Raw genomic sequence first — 23,891 nt, forward strand, 5'->3', positions numbered from 1 at the left:
GTACCACTGCTGAATTACCACTACTGTGATTACTACCTCTGAGAGTACCACTTCAGGGATTACCGCTGCTGAGATTACCACTACTACGGTTACTAACTCTGAGATTGCCACTGCTTTTACCTCTACTGTGATTACTTCCTTTGAAATTATCAATGCAGGTTTTACCACTGCTGATATTACCACTACTGGGATTACTACCTATGAGATTACTACCTCTGAAATTACCCCTGCAGGGGTCACCACTACTGATATTACCACTACTGTGCTTACTACCTCTGAGATTACCACTACTGTGATTATCACTACTGTGATTACTATGGCTGAGATAACCACTGCAGGGAGTACCACTGCTGAATTACCACTACTCTGATTACTACCCATGAGAGTACAGCTGCAGGGATTACCACTGCTGATATTACCACTACTGTGATTACTATTTCTGAAATTACCCCTGCAGGGGTTACCACTGCTAAGGTTACCACTACTGCAATACCACCTCCGAGATAACCAGTGCACTGATTACCTCGGGTGAGATTACCACAGATGAAATTATCACTGCAGGGTTTACCACTGCTGAGAGTACCACTACTGGGATTACTACCTCTGAGATTACCACTGCAGGGTTTACCACTTCTAAGATTACCACTGTTGTGATTACTACCACTGAGATTACCACTACTGATATTACCACTACTGTGATTACTGCCTCTGAGATTAATACTGCAGGGAATATCACTACTGTGATTACTACCTCTGAGAGAACCACTGCCGGGATTACCACTGCTGAGATTACCACTAATGTGATTACTACCACTGAGATTACCACTACTGTGATTACTACCTCTGAAATTACCCCTGCAGGGGTTACCACTACTGATATTACCACTACTGTGATTACTGCCTCTGAGATTAATACTGCAGGGAATATCACTTCTGTGATTACTACCTCTGAGAGAACCACTGCTGAGATTACTACCTCTGAGATTACCAGTGCAGGGATTACCTCTGTTGAGATTACCACTGTTGAAATTATCACTGCAGGGACTCCCACTGCTAAGATTACCACTGCTGGGATTACTACTGCTGAGATCACCACTACTGTGATTACAAACTCTGAGATTACCACTTCTGCTATTACCACTACTGTGATTACTACCTCTGAAATTACCCCTGCAGGGGTTACCATTACTGATATTACCACGATATTACCACTACCATAATTACTACCTCTGAGATTACCACTGCATGGATGAGCACTACTGAGATTACCACTACTGATATTATCACTACTGTGATTACTACTACTGAGATTACCACTGCAGGGAGTACCACTGCTGAATTACCACTACTGTGATTACTACCTCTGAGAGTACCACTTCAGGGATTACCGCTGCTGAGATTACCACTACTACGGTTACTAACTCTGAGATTGCCACTGCTTTTACCTCTACTGTGATTACTTCCTTTGAAATTATCAATGCAGGTTTTACCACTGCTGAGGTTACCACTACTGTGATTACTACCTCCGAGATTACCAGTACAGGATTCCCTCTGCTGAGATTACCACTGTAGAAATTATCACTGCAGGGATTACCACTGCTGATATTACCACTACTGGGATTACTACCTATGAGATTACTACCTCTGAAATTACCCCTGCAGGGGTCACCACTACTGATATTACCACTACTGTGCTTACTACCTCTGAGATTACCACTACTGTGATTATCACTACTGTGATTACTATGGCTGAGATAACCACTGCAGGGAGTACCACTGCTGAATTACCACTACTCTGATTACTACCTATGAGACTACAGCTGTAGGGATTACCACTGCTGATATTACCACTACTGTGATTACTATTTCTGAAATTACCCCTGCAGGGGTTACCACTGCTAAGGTTACCACTACTGCAATACCACCTCCGAGATATCCAGTGCACTGATTACCTCGGGTGAGATTACCACAGATGAAATTATCACTGCAGGGTTTACCACTGCTGAGAGTACCACTACTGGGATTACTACCTCTGAGATTACCACTGCAGGGTTTACCACTTCTAAGATTACCACTGTTGTGATTACTACCACTGAGATTACCACTACTGATATTACCACTACTGTGATTACTGCCTCTGAGATTAATACTGCAGGGAATATCACTACTGTGATTACTACCTCTGAGAGAACCACTGCCGGGATTACCACTGCTGAGATTACCACTAATGTGATTACTACCACTGAGATTACCACTACTGTGATTACTACCTCTGAAATTACCCCTGCAGGGGTTACCACTACTGATATTACCACTACTGTGATTACTGCCTCTGAGATTAATACTGCAGGGAATATCACTACTGTGATTACTACCTCTGAGAGAACCACTGCTGAGATTACTACCTCTGAGATTACCAGTGCAGGGATTACCTCTGCTGAGATTACCACTGTTGAAATTATCACTGCAGGGACTCCCACTGCTAAGATTACCACTGCTGGGATTACTACTGCTGAGATCACCACTACTGTGATTACAAACTCTGAGATTACCACTTCTGCTATTACCACTACTGTGATTACTACCTCTGAAATTACCCCTGCAGGGGTTACCATTACTGATATTACCATGATATTACCACTACCATAATTACTACCTCTGAGATTACCACTGCATGGATGAGCACTACTGAGATTACCACTACTGATATTATCACTACTGTGATTACTTCTACTGAGATTACCACTGCAGGGAGTACCACTGCTGAATTACCACTACTGTGATTACTACCTCTGAGAGTACCACTTCAGGGATTACCGCTGCTGAGATTACCACTACTACGGTTACTAACTCTGAGATTGCCACTGCTTTTACCTCTACTGTGATTACTTCCTTTGAAATTATCAATGCAGGTTTTACCACTGCTGAGGTTACCACTACTGTGATTACTACCTCCGAGATTACCAGTACAGGATTCCCTCTGCTGAGATAACCACTGTAGAAATTATCACTGCAGGGATTACCACTGCTGATATTACCACTACTGGGATTACTACCTATGAGATTACTACCTCTGAAATTACCCCTGCAGGGGTCACCACTACTGATATTACCACTACTGTGATTACTACCTCTGAGATTACCACTACTGTGATTATCACTACTGTGATTACTATGGCTGAGATAACTACTGCAGGGAGTACCACTGCTGAATTACCACTACTCTGATTACTACCTATGAGAGTACAGCTGCAGGGATTACCACTGCTGATATTACCACTACTGTGATTACTATTTCAGAAATTACCCCTGCAGGGGTTACCACTGCTAAGGTTACCACTACTGCAATACCACCTCCGAGATAACCAGTGCACTGATTACCTCGGGTGAGATTACCACAGATGAAATTATCACTGCAGGGTTTACCACTGCTGAGAGTACCACTACTGGGTTTACTACCTCTGAGATTACCACTGCAGGGTTTACCACTTCTAAGATTACCACTGTTGTGATTACTACCACTGAGATTACCACTGCTGATATTACCACTACTGTGATTACTGCCTCTGAGATTAATACTGCAGGGAATATCACTACTGTGATTACTACCTCTGAGAGAACCACTGCCGGGATTACCACTGCTGAGATTACCACTAATGTGATTACTACCACTGAGATTACCACTACTGTGATTACTACCTCTGAAATTACCCCTGCAGGGGTTACCACTACTGATATTACCACTACTGTGATTACTGCCTCTGAGATTAATACTGCAGGGAATATCACTACTGTGATTACTACCTCTGAGAGAACCACTGCTGAGATTACTACCTCTGAGATTACCAGTGCAGGGATTACCTCTGCTGAGATTACCACTGTTGAAATTATCACTGCAGGGACTCCCACTGCTAAGATTACCACTGCTGGGATTACTACTGCTGAGATCACCACTACTGTGATTACAAACTCTGAGATTACCACTTCTGCTATTACCACTACTGTGATTACTACCTCTGAAATTACCCCTGCAGGGGTCACCACTACTGATATTACCACTACTGTGCTTACTACCTCTGAGATTACCACTACTGTGATTATCACTACTGTGATTACTATGGCTGAGATAACCACTGCAGGGAGTACCACTGCTGAATTACCACTACTCTGATTACTACCTATGAGACTACAGCTGTAGGGATTACCACTGCTGATATTACCACTACTGTGATTACTATTTCTGAAATTACCCCTGCAGGGGTTACCACTGCTAAGGTTACCACTACTGCAATACCACCTCCGAGATATCCAGTGCACTGATTACCTCGGGTGAGATTACCACAGATGAAATTATCACTGCAGGGTTTACCACTGCTGAGAGTACCACTACTGGGATTACTACCTCTGAGATTACCACTGCAGGGTTTACCACTTCTAAGATTACCACTGTTGTGATTACTACCACTGAGATTACCACTACTGATATTACCACTACTGTGATTACTGCCTCTGAGATTAATACTGCAGGGAATATCACTACTGTGATTACTACCTCTGAGAGAACCACTGCCGGGATTACCACTGCTGAGATTACCACTAATGTGATTACTACCACTGAGATTACCACTACTGTGATTACTACCTCTGAAATTACCCCTGCAGGGGTTACCACTACTGATATTACCACTACTGTGATTACTGCCTCTGAGATTAATACTGCAGGGAATATCACTACTGTGATTACTACCTCTGAGAGAACCACTGCTGAGATTACTACCTCTGAGATTACCAGTGCAGGGATTACCTCTGCTGAGATTACCACTGTTGAAATTATCACTGCAGGGACTCCCACTGCTAAGATTACCACTGCTGGGATTACTACTGCTGAGATCACCACTACTGTGATTACAAACTCTGAGATTACCACTTCTGCTATTACCACTACTGTGATTACTACCTCTGAAATTACCCCTGCAGGGGTTACCATTACTGATATTACCATGATATTACCACTACCATAATTACTACCTCTGAGATTACCACTGCATGGATGAGCACTACTGAGATTACCACTACTGATATTATCACTACTGTGATTACTTCTACTGAGATTACCACTGCAGGGAGTACCACTGCTGAATTACCACTACTGTGATTACTACCTCTGAGAGTACCACTTCAGGGATTACCGCTGCTGAGATTACCACTACTACGGTTACTAACTCTGAGATTGCCACTGCTTTTACCTCTACTGTGATTACTTCCTTTGAAATTATCAATGCAGGTTTTACCACTGCTGAGGTTACCACTACTGTGATTACTACCTCCGAGATTACCAGTACAGGATTCCCTCTGCTGAGATAACCACTGTAGAAATTATCACTGCAGGGATTACCACTGCTGATATTACCACTACTGGGATTACTACCTATGAGATTACTACCTCTGAAATTACCCCTGCAGGGGTCACCACTACTGATATTACCACTACTGTGATTACTACCTCTGAGATTACCACTACTGTGATTATCACTACTGTGATTACTATGGCTGAGATAACCACTGCAGGGAGTACCACTGCTGAATTACCACTACTCTGATTACTACCTATGAGAGTACAGCTGCAGGGATTACCACTGCTGATATTACCACTACTGTGATTACTATTTCAGAAATTACCCCTGCAGGGGTTACCACTGCTAAGGTTACCACTACTGCAATACCACCTCCGAAATAACCAGTGCACTGATTACCTCGGGTGAGATTACCACAGATGAAATTATCACTGCAGGGTTTACCACTGCTGAGAGTACCACTACTGGGTTTACTACCTCTGAGATTACCACTGCAGGGTTTACCACTTCTAAGATTACCACTGTTGTGATTACTACCACTGAGATTACCACTGCTGATATTACCACTACTGTGATTACTGCCTCTGAGATTAATACTGCAGGGAATATCACTACTGTGATTACTACCTCTGAGAGAACCACTGCCGGGATTACCACTGCTGAGATTACCACTAATGTGATTACTACCACTGAGATTACCACTACTGTGATTACTACCTCTGAAATTACCCCTGCAGGGGTTACCACTACTGATATTACCACTACTGTGATTACTGCCTCTGAGATTAATACTGCAGGGAATATCACTACTGTGATTACTACCTCTGAGAGAACCACTGCTGAGATTACTACCTCTGAGATTACCAGTGCAGGGATTACCTCTGCTGAGATTACCACTGTTGAAATTATCACTGCAGGGACTCCCACTGCTAAGATTACCACTACTGGGATTACTACCTATGAGATTAATACTGCAGGGAATATCACTACTGTGTTTACTACCTCTGAGAGAACCACTGCTAAGATTACCACTGCTGAGATTACCACTACTGTGATTACTACCTCTGAGATTACCACTACTGAGGTTACCACTACTGTGATTACTACCTCTGAGATTACCAGTGCAGGGATTACCTCTGATGAGATTGCCACTGTTGAAATTATCACTGCAGGGACTACCACTGCTAAGATTACCACTACTGTGATTACTACCTCTGAGATTACCACTGCTGACATTACCACTACTGTGATTACTACCTCTGAGAGAACCACTGCCGGGATTACCACTGCTGAGATTACCACTACTGTGATTACTAACTCTGAGATTACCACTACTGAGGTTACCACTATTGTGATTACTACCTCTGAGATTACCAGTGCAGGGATTACCTCTGATGAGATTACCACTGTTGAAATTATCACTGCAGGGACTACCACTGCTAAAATTACCACTACTGGGATTACTACCTCTGAGATTACCACTTCTGATATTACCACTAGTGTGATTACTACCTCTGAAATTACCCCTGCAGGGGTTACCATTACTGATATTACCACAATATTACCACTACCATAATTACTACCTCTGATATTATCACTGCATGGGTGAGCACTGCTGAGATTACCACTACTGAGATTATCACTACTGTGATTACTACTACTGAGATTACCACTGCAGGGACTACCACTGTTGAATTACCACTACTGTGATTACTACCTCTGAGAGTACCACGGCAGGGATTACCGCTGCTGAGATTACCACTTCTACGGTTACTAACGCTGAGATTACCACTGCTTTTACCTCTACTGTGATTACTTCCTCTGAGATTAATACTACAGGGAATATCACTACTGTGATTACTACCTCTGAGAGAACCATTGCCGGGATTACCACTGCTGAGATTACCACTACTGAGATTATCACTACTGTGATTACTACTACTGAGATTACCACTGCAGGGAGTACCACTGTTGAATTACCACTACTGTGATTACTACCTCTGAGAGTACCACTGCAGGGATTACCGCTGCTGAGATTACCACTACTACGGTTACTAACGCTGAGATTACCACTGCTTTTACCTCTACTGTGATTACTTCCTCTGAGATTAATACTGCAGGGAATATCACTACTGTGATTAGTACCTCTGAGAGAACCACTGCCGGGATTACCACTGCAGAGATTACCACTAATGTGATTACTACCACTGAGATTACCACTACTGTGATTACTACCTCTGAAATTACCCCTGCAGGGGTTACCACTACTGATATTACAACTACTGTGATTACTGCCTCTGAGATTAATACTGCAGGGAATATCACTACTGTGATTACTACCTCTGAGAGAACCACTGCCGGGATTACCACTGCAGAGATTACCACTAATGTGATTACTACCACTGAGATTACCACTACTGTGATTACTACCTCTGAAATTACCCCTGCAGGGGTTACCACTACTGATATAACAACTACTGTGATTACTGCCTCTGAGATTAATACTGCAGGGAATATCACTACTGTGATTACTACCTCTGAGAGAACCACTGCTGAGATTACCACTGCTGAGATTACCACTATTGTGATTACTACCTCTGAGATTACCACTACTGAGGTTACCACTACTGTGATTACTACCTCTGAGATTACCAGTGCAGGGATTACCTCTGATGAGATTACCACTGTTGAAATTATCACTGCAGGGACTACCACTGCTAAGATTACCACTACTGGGATTACTACCTCTGAGATTACCACTGCTCACATTACCACTACTGTGATTACTACCTCTGAGAGAACCACTGCCGGGATTACCACTGCTGAGATTACCACTACTGAGGTTACCACTACAGTGATTACTACCTCTGAGATTACCAGTGCAGGGATTACCTCTCATGAGATTACCACTGTTGAAATTATCACTGCAGGGACTACCACTGCTAAAATTACCACTACTGGGATTACTACCTCTGAGATTACCACTGCTGACATTACCACTGCTGACATTACCACTACTGTGATTACTACCTCTGAGAGAACCACTGCCGGGATTACCACTGCTGAGATTACCACTACTGTGATTACTAACTCTGAGATTACCACTACTGAGGTTACCACTACAGTGATTACTACCTCTGAGATTACCAGTGCAGGGATTACCTCTCATGAGATTACCACTGTTGAAATTATCACTGCAGGGACTATCACTGCTAAGATTACCACTACTGGGATTACTACCTCTGAGATTACCACTGCTGACATTACCACTACTGTGATTACTAACTCTGAGATTACCACTTCTAATATTACCACTACTGTGATTACTACCTCTGAAATTACCCCTGCAGGGGTTACCATTACTGATATTACCACAATATTACCACTACCATAATTACTACCTCTGAGATTACCACTGCATGGGTGAGCACTGCTGAGATTACCACTACTGAGATTATCACTACTGTGATTACTACTACTGAGATTACCACTGCAGGGAGTACCACTGTTGAATTACCACTACTGTGATTACTACCTCTGAGAGTACCACTGCAGGGATTACCACTACTACGGTTACTAACGCTGAGATTACCACTGCTTTTACGTCTACTGCGATTACTTCCTCTGAAATTATCAATGGGGGTTTTACCACTGCTGAGGTTACCACTACTGTGATTACTACCTCCGAGATTACCCGTACAGGATTCCCTCTGCTGAGATTACCACTGTAGAAATTATCACTGCAGGGATTACCACTGCTGAGATTACCACTACTGGGATTACTACCTATGAGATTAATACTGCAGGGAATATCACTACTTTGATCAGGTTGCAGCGCTTCACAAGGTTAATGAACCACAAACAAAGAAAGTTAAGAAGTTAGAATCCACTCGCTCACGTCAAACCTGCATGTCTGGGAGCAGTCCGCCTAATGGAAAGAGTTCCTGGGTAAGACGCCTTTGCTTCTTCAAGGACAGCTATTGAGAATGTTGTGCGCTCGTACCATAATCAAGCAAATAACCTTGGTTTTACTTAATCTACTGAAAATACTCAATAACAATTGATTCCTATTCAGAGACATTTTCTTTGTCGCTTTTGCACTTAAGAAACACAATAGTCAGCTGCGGCCGCAACAATAACTTGATTAGCACTAGTGCTGACAACTGAAGGAAATGGTATTATTACCTGCCACAGGAAATATGTAGCCACAACAATGGTCAAAGGTGCCGCCCATACATAATTTAAAGAGGTGGCAACATCGACCAGTTTCTGCACATCAGAAGAAATGAGATTTACAATCTCTCCGGCTGAAGTGTTCCTTCGGCCGGCATTTGAAACGATTAAGACCTGAAATTATTTAAAAAAAAGTAACGTTAAAGGTCGGCATACCAAAGTCATCATATAATAATGTCATTACCTTATACTACAGGACAACCTGCTAAAGTGTGGCCTTCTGTATCCAAGCATGTCCCCTGTGCTGAGTCCAACAGGCTCCGCAGCACCCTCTCTGGTTAACACTTACCTTCTGCATCAAGCCTAAAGGTACAACCCTCACAGCGTGTTTCTACTCTGCACAATGTTTAATTCAAATCACCCACAACCCCCTCACCATGCAGCCTGGGGTAGCCACTCTTCCGAAACAGTCTCTCTTTCCATCCAATTTGGTGCATCGATCATTTTCGCATTTTGAACATTCTAAAATAGTAAGTGATCTCAATGTTGACACATTCTCATGTTTAGGAATATGCTTTGTCAATGCACACACATTGAACTCATGCTTAATCTATTTTGTAACCTAGTATGCATTACTTTTTCAATCTAACTACAGACAAAGTTAGCTTTCTGAGGGATCTCTTTGCTTTAGTCCGTCACAAAATTACAATTAGAAGAGAGAGAGAAGAGGAGGGGGAGGGGAGCTTTGGGTCAGCACATTGAGCCATTTGCTTCCATATGTTTCTTAGCACTGGGCATTACCTGGGTAGGCTGTTCATGACGGCCCAGGGGTTTTGAGGATGGTTACATTGTCCCATGTCTGTTGCAATTAGGTTTTGTGATGAGCTATAAAGTAGTTCTTTTTGTTACGCTCTGTATGTGACATGGCTCATAGCTTTTAATTCAAGTGTGTGTTCTTTAATATACTTACCTTGCTGACGCAATATTTTAATTTCTGATTCATGCCTTTTATTGCATCATGATAACATGTTGTTGTATTTACTACTGTTTTGTAAACAATGTAAATCTGTGCATGCAGACATACTTTCTTAACTAAAAAATACCAGCCCTTTGATTACTGTGCAATATTTTCCTCTGCGTGCCTTTTAAGTTCACCACTTACAACACAAACTCCATTGTCTGATTTATTTTATAAGATTCTTCTTTTACAGTTTAGATTAACTATGCTATGCAGTTTGCTAAAGAAGGGCGCCCTTCCCCTCTCCTCCCGCCTCTGGGTTCAACGTTACTGTAGCCTCAGATGCTGTTTCATTTTAAGATTTTCTTTCTAGTACAGCTAGGGTCAACACACACAGACTTGCCCATCCATTACTATATATTTACTCTAGCAAAAGGCCAGAGCTACTGGATTGTTGAATACTTTTTAAGCACTCTATAAATAATATTAAACACTCCATTTGCCTTTTTTCCATTACAACAGAATTCACATCTATAGCTGACCCACTAAAATTTAGAAAAAATAACAACAACAATAATAATAATAATAATAATAATAATAAATGATTACTTTTACAATTCGAAGTTTCTCAGTTTGTGTGCTCTAGAGTAATGCATTAACCACACTTCTGTGGGTAGGTCACCTCCCCAAAAGTGAAGTGTTACACCCACTCATTCCTGACAAAGACCCTTTCAATCAAAAATGTGAAACAACTTTCTAGTCTGTAACATCATTCTCCATGGGATAAGCAACTGCATGAAGTCAGAAAAAATGGCGAGCACATTTTTATTCATCTCATTTTCAAACTAAACTCTTTATTGCCTCATATCTAACCATTATCATGTAATGCACAAGAAGGATCAGCCTTTATTCACACATTGCACATCACAGCATTGTATTAATCCTCCTATGGGTTACTACCAGTTTGTCCCTTTCTTCATAGTAATTGAGAAAAAAGAGGACAAGAGTAAAAAACATGTATGTCGGGGATACAAAGGAATGTCCTGGACCTTGACTATCAAGCTTGGCAGGAACGATGCCAAGAAAATGGACTAGTTTACTAAGCAATGGGATCATGATTATTATTCCAAATAGGGAATAAATGTAACCTACATTCCCACAAGTTGTAAACTTTACAAACAGGCTTAGACTTGGAAATATTAAAACGTCAATAACATTCCTGTGTATCCCTGAGATAAAGGTTTTCCACTTTTCACTTCTTATTTCTTTACTATTACAATACTAGGGTTAGGGGTTCATTTTGGTCTTGAAGAATGCCCTGTGACTGAGAGGTCAGAACAGAAAGGAAAGAAAAATGTTGACGAGCATGTTAGCAAGGAACGAGGTGTCCAAAATAAACCCCCATACCTTCAAACTATGGGCCTGATTCTAACTTTGGAGGACGGTGTTAAACCGTCCCAAAAGTGGCGGATATACCACCTACCGTATTACGAGTCCATTATATCCTATGGAACTCGTAATACGGTAGGTGGTATATCCGCCACTTTTGGGACGGTTTAACACCGTCCTCCAAAGTTAGAATCAGGCCCTATATTCTTTTAAACTTGACTTTGTAGATAAGAAAATATTTGTTCACTTAAAACAATGTTGACATATAAAGAGGTCTGCACACTTCCAAATACCAAACAACAAGTACCAGATGACCAATAACTCAAACACATAACTGGTCACAAAAGATCTCATGGTAAGCCAACTATCAACAAGATGTGGTGCTGGAGAAAGCTACCCTGATTATTAAGCATGCTACTAAGTGTGGGTGAGAATTGAAGGTCCTGTTTTAAAAACAAGCAGTCCAGAGGATTTATATCTTGCCATAATATGATGTCAATCTAAACAATGAAAAAGGTTTTCAACACCATGTAAGTGACATAGTCCCATAAATATTCCCAGCTCACTTGGAAGGACACACTGTGTCACTGTATAAATACCTCACATTCCCCCTTTCTGGTTTTAAGTTGTGGGCTCGTCCTTCTCTGGCCATGCTGTCTATGATTTGAGGTCTCACCCCCCACTCTGATTAAAGCATTGTTGGTGCACTGACTTGCCAGCTATGTTAATAAATACTGTTCCCACTGTCCAATAATTGGGTCGGCATTTTGCTAATGGGAGTCTGTTGTCAATGTCGTTGGATCACATGAGCTGTGGGGCATGAGGTTTCCACCATCAGGCTACATCTCACTGCATCATCAGGGGAAGGGAAGACATGGCACCTGAAAAGTCTACTGGTGAGCTTGCTTCATCCATGACCTGCTGAGCAGAGAAAGTTGTTGTTGCCTTGTAGTTGCCTTCAAGGAGACTGAGAATTTGCTTGGGTCCCCACTCACTTGAGCTAGCTGGAGGAAGTTGGCCTGATTGTGTGACCATTGACCACATCCAAATTTATTAATCAGCTCCCAAGCTATTAAGTTTGAACCTCCTATTCTACTGTCTCTAGCTTTGTCTTGGCTGAAGGGATTATTGGAATGTCTGTTGCCCCCCTTCCCCAGTACTATAAAATGTCTACTGTGGCCAGCAGTTAAAGAGATATAGGGTGTTTAATATATTTTGTGACCTTTTTGGGCAATACCCCCATCAGTATCCCCTTGGCGAGATGCCCTCCATTGACTGAGCCGAGACACCAGAATCTAAACATTGTGCTCGTCACCCCTAAAACCACCACTTGAGTTTGCTAGACTTGCTGGGTTCTTCACACCTTTTACTTGTCTGTGGGCTTCACATTTGACTTGTGGAACAGCTACACATTCATGTAAATTGTTGCACAGTAACTGGTGGCCTCTGAAAAGCGTCAAGACAGAGACTGAGATTGTACATTGTGCTTTCGACTGCCAGAACTGTGTTTGTGCGCCCACTGGTTTAACTGGTCTTATTGAAATAAATGTTCAACGATCAGTGAACCTTGATTCTGTGCCTGTGAATTTGGCAAGTAGTCAGAACCCCCCCCCCCCACCCCCCAGGTGAACATTGGCCCTAGACTCCAAAATTAAACAAAAGTATAGTCTTATAGCATATGCACCTTAATAACATTTGTGGTCAGAGCCTTTGCTATGAAGTAGCTAGAGAGTTCTGATTTCTTTGTCTATGCTTATTTTCTGTATAGTACTCACTTTAGGGGTATTAATATATTTTCCTTTTTACAAAAGTTAAGTACTAACTGGCCATCCAGTTTTTAAGGGGCACTGTTATGTTTTTCTGTGTTCCGAGTGTCTAATCTGCATCACCGCCATGGGTATGCCTTCTCCTACTCTGCAAATTACAGCTTAGACTCAAGTGCTTAAAGAAAGTACTTTGTAATTCAATGTTGAGCGTGATTGCACTGGGGGCAGACAACACCACTGGGAAACACCACCAACTGTTACAACTGAATCTCAGTAACTCTTGTTTGCTCTTGAACCACATGAATTGTATCTCCTGGCTGTGCAGATGAAGAGCTCATGAAACATTCATGGAAAGACTATAAAAATAATTTTTGGACACTCATGGACAAAACTGTTTGCTCTTTTGTCTTTAAAAAACATATTTAACTTCTTCTAAAGCCAATAGCTTTTTGACAAATATAGTCGAAAAATATATTGTAAACTGCACCATTAAGTATCAAGCATTCAACCAGATCAACAAATTGTACAAACTGTTTGCAATCTCTTATTCTTAACATTGGTTTGGAAGATGCAATCTGTCTAAGTAACGGTAAGCATTCAAGAATCCTTAAAAAGACGGGCACGTTGCAAGCGACATACAAGATGGCCACTGGTTTGTGATCCTCCACGCGGCTCCTGTGTACTTCAGAGAGCGTAGCCCGTTTTAGATGCCAACGTCCCACTCTCCTTCAAGAATGTAACATCGGAAGGTGAGCACTTCAGCAAAAAAAGGAACGCTATGAAGAAGAAACCTGCCTCCATTCTAGCTGACATCAAAATGCTGGGACATAAATAGTTCACATTAAAAAATAATACAGCTGATTCAGATGTACTGGTGGCAGCTACAATTCAATTCAATAAATCTTCTACTGAGGAAGCCTGTGTTACACTCCTTAAAATTAAGCTAGATTCCACAGGGGGAAAGAACAATACTAGTTCCTAGTTAGCGCAGTATTTGAAATGTAGATAAGAGAAATCTTCTATCAAATAGATCACTAATTCATTGGGTACACAAATGTTCCATGATTCGGACATTGCCAAATATTTTGCTGATTACTATCAAACCCTGTACACCCCAGAATCTTCCCCTTCTGTAGAGTTAACTGAAACATTTTTTTCTCACTCTATTACCCCCAAATCCACGCACATTGATTTGTCCCCTCTTGAGAAACTGCTACAATTGTTCTCTGCAGTAAACTGCCTTCCTACTGGAAAGACGCCAGGCCCAGGTGGTTTTACAGTTGAATAATATCTCCAATTCTCCAAGCTAGTCTTTCCTAAGCTATCTAAAATGATCAATCACTCCCTTACATTGGATAATTCCTTAGGCAAATTCACTGAGACCAGGATTTGTTTGATCCTGAAAAAAGATAGTGACCCAACTTTATGTATATCATTTATCAACACAGATTGTAAATTATTTGCTAAGGCCCTTAGGCTCAACCATTTTATACCTTAATTAGTTGATATTGAGCAATCTGAATTCATTATAGCAGGAATATCATAAATAACATGTGGATCTTTCTGAATATTCTTTAAAGCATGCTCTTCATTGGCAGGCTTAGTCCAAGATTCCTTCAACTAATTTCTCTCCTCTACTCTTCACCTTGTTCCACAGTAGTGGTAAATGGCATACAATCACCATACTTCCTTCTCAACAGAGGCACTAGACTAGGTTGTTCTCTTTCGCCCTTATTATTTATTCTTGAGATCGCACCCTTCTTGTTTTATCTGAAACACTTGGATAGCCTTTCCAGGTTCCAGGTAAAGAATGTACATTTTGAGTTCACTGTATATGGAGATGACATTCTTCTGTATATCTCTAAGCCGGAGTCCTCTCTTTCTCATTTCTTTGAACAGTTATGTGCATATTCAGCGGTTTCTGGATATAAACATGACATTTAAAAATTGGAAGTGATGCCCCTGAATAAGTTCTATTTATAAGTTCTGTTTTAAAGCTCCTTTTGCTGGAGTAGCTTTATCCTGGAATCATGACAGGATAAAATGTCTGCAGCTTTTATACCATAATAACATTAGAGATACATTACAATCTAATATGGATGCTCTTCTCTCCAGGATTCCTAATCTTACATAAGGTAGGTTACCATTATTTTTGTCTTGGTTGAGCCACCTTGACACCATCAAACTGATGTACTCCCAATAATTAACTTCTATCTTATGATGTTACCCATCCGAATTCCTATGAAGTATTTTGTTGCTCTTGATAAACTATTATCTAGATTTCTCTGGAATGGGAAACCTTCTGATATATCTTTACATCATTTGAAACTACTCAAATCATCTTGAGCGGTGAACTTTTCGTACTTTTCTATCGTAAGGCTTTTGGAATTAAAGAAAGCATTTGCTGTTTCTGGGTCCCTCTGACTCTGAAGCTAATTTGTGGTTTTTATATGGAGCCTGGCCTGATATCTTCATTTACACATAAACACCTTCTTCACATGTCTCAGCCTACCAAATATTAGATTCTTCCTGTTATTTCTCACCTATGTTCCTTACTCATCTATATTTAGTTGCTCATTTATCATCTCCTGAGCAGTTTATGCATAGTCTCATCTGGTATAAAAAGCGGCTTAAGAAAAACAGAAAGACATTACTCTGGCAGTCATGATTAGACAAAGGTATAGTTACAGTCTCTAAACTATTGCAACAGAACAATGATGTCATTCCATTTCAATCAACCTCCTCTATTTATAAATTGCCTTCTAAGTTTCTTAAACAATTCCAGTTTTTGGAATAAGAACTTCCAGCTGCCCTTGGATCTCTCCCACTTCCTCTCCATCGGGAGCAAGGTTCGCAGAACTTTTGAATCTCTATTACAACCTCATGTACCACTGCCCACATTTATAAAACATTGAGGATACCCATAAAGGGCAGGTTCAAATTCAAGCTGGAGCTCTATTGGGAATCAGACCTACAGTCTACTTGGCCTCGTCCAGCTAAACTTATTCAGAATGTACACTATTTTTACAAGATACTTCTTTTACACTCCTGCACACCTGTATAAACTCAAACTCCTTAGAAGAAATACTTGTTGGTGATGCAACACTAATTCTGGTACTTGTATCCACATATTTTTTTCTATGCCCCAAGCTATCTGATTTTTGGAATAATGTTTGGAATAGAATTGGGGGTGTCACAGGAACCGTCACGTTATTCACATTATCCGCTTTATTCCTGGGTGTCTAAGGAAATCTCTGGTCTAATAAAATCTATGGAAAATTAGCTGATTTTCTAATTGCAATTGGTTTACAGATGATAACCCACAACTGGAAATTTGCAGCTAATAAAACTCTTCAACAACAATGGAACTTCACAGATTGTATAGATATAATTTACGATTGTTTTCCCTGTCAGTCAAACGTGATGATTATGGTCAACCCTCACTAGATATATGTCTATGTCTGCTAGTAAAAATTATATGCCTACCCCCCAATGTCTAGCGAGTTGTTCCCGAATATTTAGATTTTAATATGCATTTCAATATAGTTTCAGTTGTTAGGCATTCTTCCTACTCCCCCCTCGCCTCTCTCCCCCTCTACTTCTTCTCTTCTATTTCCCTCATGTTCTTTTTATTATTTATACATATCAATGTCTTTTCATACAGATATTTTTATTGACATGTTTTCATATGTCTCATTCCATTTTCACATATATTATGATTAATTTCAATTTTACTGTTATCTATGGGGTATCAGTAGCCTGTAGCCACCCCCAGCAGGAATCGAGTAATTTCTGGGCCATTTAAGACTCCCTAGGGTTTCAGATGGGGTATACATGGCCTTGGCACCTCATTTCACACTGGAGGGATTGTGCGATACTGGGATTGGCGCGTAATAAAACACCAGACGTCGATGGTTTACCTATCTAATTTTATTCCACTTTTGCCAACTGGCTGGTTCCCCGTTTGGAGAAACTCCATGAAGCTTCTTTGGCGGCTGGTGCTTTACCTCTGACCACTAGCCAGGCACTTGTCACTTACCTGCTCAAGCCATGCCAGACCCTGGAAGTATTCTTTTCCTGCAGGTCACTCTCTCTTTTGACCTCAGATTATAGGATCCTTAGTAAGGTTCTAGCTCTGCGTTTGCTACCCTTGCTCCCCAGGCTGAGAGATGTTGATCAATGTGGTTTTGTCCCCTCTAGAAGCACTTCACTAAATATTAGACGCCTTTACCCAGTCCTGGAAGGGGTGAGTGACTCCTTTCCTAATGCTGGTTGTCTCTCGCTTAACTTCCAACAAGTGTTTAACTCTTTAGACTGGGAGTACTTATTTGCGGTGTAGAAAAAAATGTGACATTCCTAATGTTTTCATTAAATGGGTCAGAGTACTTTATGCCAACCCAATGGCGCATGCCAAAATGGACACACATCTCCGCGCAATATACTATATCCTGTGGTGCGCCTCTGGCTTGTCAACTGTTGTGATTATTGTTTGTATTAGCTATGAAACCCCTGGCACAGAAAATTTGCCATGGTGCCATGGGAAGGGATATCTCGTGTGGAACCCAATCTTATTCAGAATCCTTGTATGCAGATGACATGCTTGTATACACCCGCGATCTTAGTAATGACCTTACTCCTACTGCTTATATACTCCAAGAATTTGGCGGGCTGTCTGGACTACAGGTAAACCACTCCAAATCTTATGCTTTTTCTTTTCAGGGAAATACTCTATGGGATAGTGTCCCCTTTGGTGAGCATCTGGTGCCGGTAGCGCACCACAACGTTTGATATTTAGGTATACAGGTATACCACTCACATTCGGATCTTCTTGAAGGTAATTTGCTTAGGTCCATCTTAGCACTAAGAGCCCGAATAGAATTCTTGAGTACCTTGCAGATGACATGCTTGTATACACCCGCGATCTTAGTAATGACCTTACTCCTACTGCTTATATACTCCGAGAATTTGGCGGGCCGTCTGGACTACAGGTAAACCACTCCAAATCTTATGCTTTTTCTTTTCAGGGAAATACTCTATGGGATAGTGTCCCCTTTGGTGAGCATCTGGTGCCGGTAGCGCACCACAACGTTTGATATTTAGGTATACAGGTATACCACTCACATTCGGATCTTCTTAAAGGTAATTTGCTTAGGGCCATCTTAGCACTAAGAGCCCAAATAGAATTCTTGATTACCTTGCCTTTCTCGATGATGGGTAGAGTGGCACTAGCCAAAATGGTGAAGCTTCCCAAATTGTTATACTATTCCGCTAACCTACTTATAGTGATTCCACAACATATTTTCAAGACCCTGGACTTTCTATTGATCAACCTCATTTGTGGAACTGGCTGTTGCTGCATTACTCTTCGTAAATTGCAGCTTCCAACAGAGAGAGGTGTGTTAGGAGCTCCTTATTTTTGATCATACTGTCTCGCAGCTCAGTTACAATGACTGTCCCACTGGTTAGCTGGACTGCACCTACAGGAAGTCGGTTATACACTCACCACACTTCATACTGGAAGTCTACAATCGTTGCTCCTGCCGGGGCGTAAACAGCCATTACCCAACTTACCCTTGCTCCTTTACCATGCCCTTAGGTATTGGAATATTGTACTAGGTATCACACGCACACCCCTGCTTATCCCCTAAACATTCCATTATCAGGATTGCCCACTCCTGTGGGTACTTTTACATCTGCTAAGCTTGTGCTCTGGGAGTCTGCAGATGTCTCAATAATCGGTGACCTCTTTGACAAAGATGAACTGGTTTCACACCGTGACTTTCTTCAAACCCATGATCTGCCAGAGGCTTCATTTTTAACACTTGCCACCATATTCCGCTATATCCAGTGGCGTAGCATGGGGGGTGCAGGGGGGGCCGGCCGCAACGGGCGCAACATCTTGGAAGAGACTTGAGTGCTAAAATCCACGGGTTAGGGGGTGCAAATTACTTGCCTTGCCCCGGGTTAGGGGGCGCAAATTACTTGCCTTGCCCCGGGTGCTGACAACCCACGCTACGCCACTGGCTATATCCATCATTATTGGACCCTAAAGAGGGAGGAACCAGGTACACATTCAGTAGTGCAGGCACTCAGAGGGCCATGGTCCCACCTATACGTTGGACTTACACTTCTTAGGGACCGTTGTGAGGCAGACTTGGGTCGTATGCTTCATAACAAGGAGTGGCAGTTTATTTTGGAATACCTGACCAAGATACCTCATAATACTTGATTTTAGTTAATTCAGTATTCACTTTTCCATAGAGCACATGTGACTCCATTAGCACTGCACAAAAGTTTCCCGGCGGCTGTATCTAATTGTCTGAGATGCCACACAACAGAAGCCCATCTTATCCCTATGATCTGAGCATGTCCTAAGCTGGCTTGTTACTGGGCTACAGTCCAAGACACTCTCCGCACCTTTACTGAACACCCCCATTGGGATACTGTTGAACAATGCATACTGGAGCTGTATCCTTGTACTAAATCTTCCTTGACGGAATCTCATTTCGTGGATGTGGCCCTACTCCTTGCTAAGCATAAAAAAACACATTGTTGGAAGTCACCCGTTCCTCCCATGGTACAGAGCTGGCATGAGGAGGTTTATTGATGGGGATCGGCCGAAGGTATGGCCTTGAGAAGGTAAGAATAGAGGCCTACGCAAATGTCCAATAGCCATGCTGTGGGACACACTGCTAGAGCAGTTTAATGCAGGACAACTGGCACCCCTCTAGTATACACTTCGATACGCTGGGCCTTGTACCTTTAACTTATTACTCCTGTCATTCCCCTACCCTGCTGAATTGGCATAGTGTATGCTGTATTAGGTCTTGCAAAGAGTGGGACACTGCATATTCCTGTTTTTTTGTGAGGCTAGGATGGCTATTGTACTGTCTAGCTGTTGTGTTTTTGGGTGGGAGGGTGGGTGTGTTATCGTGATTTTCTGGTTTCCTTTCACATTAATGATGAGTTTTTAGTTATTAATCTACATTACTATAAAGTTGTGTGAATTGTTGACTGTACTAATTATGTGGTTCAGCTATCTGCCTATGTAGAAGACCAAACCTTTACACACAATCTTTATGGCAAATTGCTCTCGATGTTATGCCAGTTTGATATGCATGTTTACGTGAAATTTAATAAAATATGTTTGAAAAAATATCAATGGTGTATGATTAGTCATTATTCGCTATATTGTTTAATATTGTATTAATGGCCCTTTATTTATGTTTATCTGCTTGCTTCGCATTTTGCTTTAAATAAATAAATTAAACTTTTAAAAAAGAACTAATAAAAGCATTTTTTATTGGGTGGTTATTTCTCGATGTGTTTTTTGATGGGGAGTGCAGCACCTCGGGTTCAAAGAGGGATTTATCTCAACCCATTCAATCATCAGCAAACCATTTTAAAAATAATATTCTTACCTTTTTATAGACACTGCCAATCAGGGCCGATTTTATTCTCATCCCAGTGACCCAGCAGATGTAATCATGTTGATGTAAAAATACTGACTGAGCACAAGGGCAGATGAAGAGCAGTGCTGCACAAATGAAGCCATGCCAAGACCGAGCAGAAGAGTCCTTCAAAATATCCAACAGCAACCTGGTAAGCACAACAAACAGTGACAATTAATATTATCATGCATCAAATGAAAGACTATTCCACTGAACTGGATGTCTAAATCTGCTTTGATATTGGGGGCTGTTGTACAATTTGGCCTTCTGTAGTGACAATGAAGAATGCTACTGGGTCACTTTCATCCAAAATAGTCATGAAAACATCCCTGATGGGGGTAATGACCATGCATGTCTAGCTAAACATCAGGTAGAACAGTGGTCTGTACTGAACACTGTCAACACTCATTACTATCTATTATGGTGGATCGGTATTTGATCTATGATCGCTTTAATTATTTGGTCAGTTTATATTCAAACAAGGTGTATCATTTCAGATTGCCGCAACCTTTGCAAGAATGACTTGTTAGATGTGATTTCTATGGTGATGACATTTTAAGTATATCTGTTCTCTGAATCGAAACTGATCCTTGATTTATATCCCAGACCATATGGATACAGCCTGTTCTGGGTGAGGGAGGCACAAATGTGAAGGAAAGTGAGGAGGCAGGTGATACTGCTCATAATGTAGAGGTGTTTCAACCACCAGGATGGTTGCTGCCACTGGATTCAAGCTAGCCTGGCTGATGAGGGGTGAAACCCCGAAACCGGTCCCAGGATGCTTGTTTCCAGTCAAGGGAAGACCTGGCCTAGCAGTTCGGGCTGGACTGTTCCCATGGGGAACAGGGTCAAGACTGATTTGCATATGGCTGGGTCCAAACTGGAATGGCATGGGCAGCAAAAAAACGATGGATTTAGGCCCAGATCGCTGTACTGGGGGTGAATGTTTGACAATGTTCAGCATTCCGTCCATCACTTGTTGTTTTTGCTTTGTCGCCCTAAGTGGGAAGGGTATGCCCAGACGTGGTTCCCGTGCTTCCCATGCCACTGGATTCAAACTAGCCTGGCTGATGAGGGGTGAAACCCCGAAACCGGTCCCAGGATGCTTGTTTCCAGTCCAGGGAAGACCTGGCCTAGCAGTTCGGGCTGGACTGTTCCCATGGGGAACAGGGTCAAGACTGATTTGCATATGGCTGGGTCCAAACTGGAATGGCATGGGCAACAAAAAAACGATGGATTTAGGCCCAGATCGCTGTACTGGGGGTGAATGTTTGACAATGTTCAGCATTCCGTCCATCACTTGTTATTTTTGCTTTGTCGCCCTAAGTGGGAAGGGTATGCCCAGACGTGGGTCCCGTGCTTCCCATGCCACTGGATTCAAGCTAGCCTGGCTGATGAGGGGTGAAACCCCGAAACCGGTCCCAGGATGCTTGTTTCCAGTCCAGGGAAGACCTGGCCTAGCAGTTCGGGCTGGACTGTTCCCATGGGGAACAGGGTCAAGACTGATTTGCATATGGCTGGGTCCAAACTGGAATGGCATGCGCAGCAAAAAAAACGATGGATTTAGGCCCAGATCGCTGTACTGGGGGTGAATGTTTGACAATGTTCAGCATTCCGTCCATCACTTGTTGTTTTTGCTTTGTCGCCCTAAGTGGGAAGGGTATGCCCAGACGTGGGTCCCGTGCTTCCCATGCCACTGGATTCAAGCTAGCCCGGCTGATGAGGGGTGAAACCCCGAAACCGGTCCCAGGATGCTTGTTTCCAGTCCAGGGAAGACCTGGCCTAGCAGTTCGGGCTGGACTGTTCCCATGGGGAACAGGGTCAAGACTGATTTGCATATGGCTGGGTCCAAACTGGAATGGCATGGGCAGCAAAAAAACGATGGATTTAGGCCCATATTGCTGTACTGGGGATGAATGTTTGACAATGTTCAGCATTCCGTCCATCACTTGTTGTTTTTGCTTTGTCGCCCTAAGTGGGAAGGGTATGCCCAGACGTGGGTCCCGTGCTTCCCATGCCACTGGATTCAAGCTAGCCTGGCTGATGAGGGGTGAAACCCCGAAACCGGTCCCAGGATGCTTGTTTCCAGTCCAGGGAAGACCTGGCCTAGCAGTTCGGGCTGGACTGTTCCCATGGGGAACAGGGTCAAGACTGATTTGCATATGGCTGGGTCCAAACTGGAATGGCATGGGCAGCAAAAAAACGATGGATTTAGGCCCAGATCGCTGTACTGGGGGTGAATGTTTGACAATGTTCAGCATTCCGTCCATCACTTGTTGTTTTTGCTTTGTCGCCCTAAGTGGGAAGGGTATGCCCAGACGTGGGTCCCGTGCTTCCCATGCCACTGGATTCAAGCTAGCCTGGCTGATGAGGGGTGAAACCCCGAAACCGGCCCCAGGATGCTTGTTTCCAGTCCAGGGAAGACCTGGCCTAGCAGTTCGGGCTGGACTGTTCCCATGGGGAACAGGGTCAAGACTGATTTGCATATGGCTGGGTCCAAACTGGAATGGCATGGGCAGCAAAAAAACGATGGATTTAGGCCCAGATCGCTGTACTGGGGGTGAATGTTTGACAATGTTCAGCATTCCGTCCATCACTTGTTGTTTTCGCTTTGGTGCACTGCAGGGGCGGCTCCTCCGCTAAGGAGGAGGAGTGTCACCCCACTGGATTGTGGGGAAAGGAAAAATAAAATGACAATAACGCAATGTTACTATCATTTTATTTTTCCTGGGATTAAGGGGTGGGACTAGGCTGGAGGGAGGGTGCTGGAGGGGTTCTTTTGCTGCACAAAGTGTGCATG

At 42.5% G+C, this 23,891-nt stretch overlaps 1 protein-coding gene across 1 annotated transcript in view; it reads right to left on the bottom strand.

The window, feature by feature from the left end:
• The window catches only part of LOC138261344 (multidrug resistance-associated protein 1-like), a 616,610-nt gene that overhangs the window by 331,615 nt on the left and 261,104 nt on the right, over positions 1-23,891 (bottom strand). The window contains exons 9-10 of the mRNA XM_069210192.1: positions 21,062-21,239; positions 9,540-9,701 (exon numbers count right to left, since the gene is read on the bottom strand). Of these exons, the coding sequence (XP_069066293.1) occupies positions 9,540-9,701; positions 21,062-21,239 (340 nt within the window). The remainder of the gene's footprint in view (positions 1-9,539; positions 9,702-21,061; positions 21,240-23,891) is intronic.

Source organism: Pleurodeles waltl, chromosome 10, assembly GCF_031143425.1.
Source record: "Pleurodeles waltl isolate 20211129_DDA chromosome 10, aPleWal1.hap1.20221129, whole genome shotgun sequence".
Lineage (NCBI taxonomy): Eukaryota > Metazoa > Chordata > Amphibia > Caudata > Salamandridae > Pleurodeles > Pleurodeles waltl.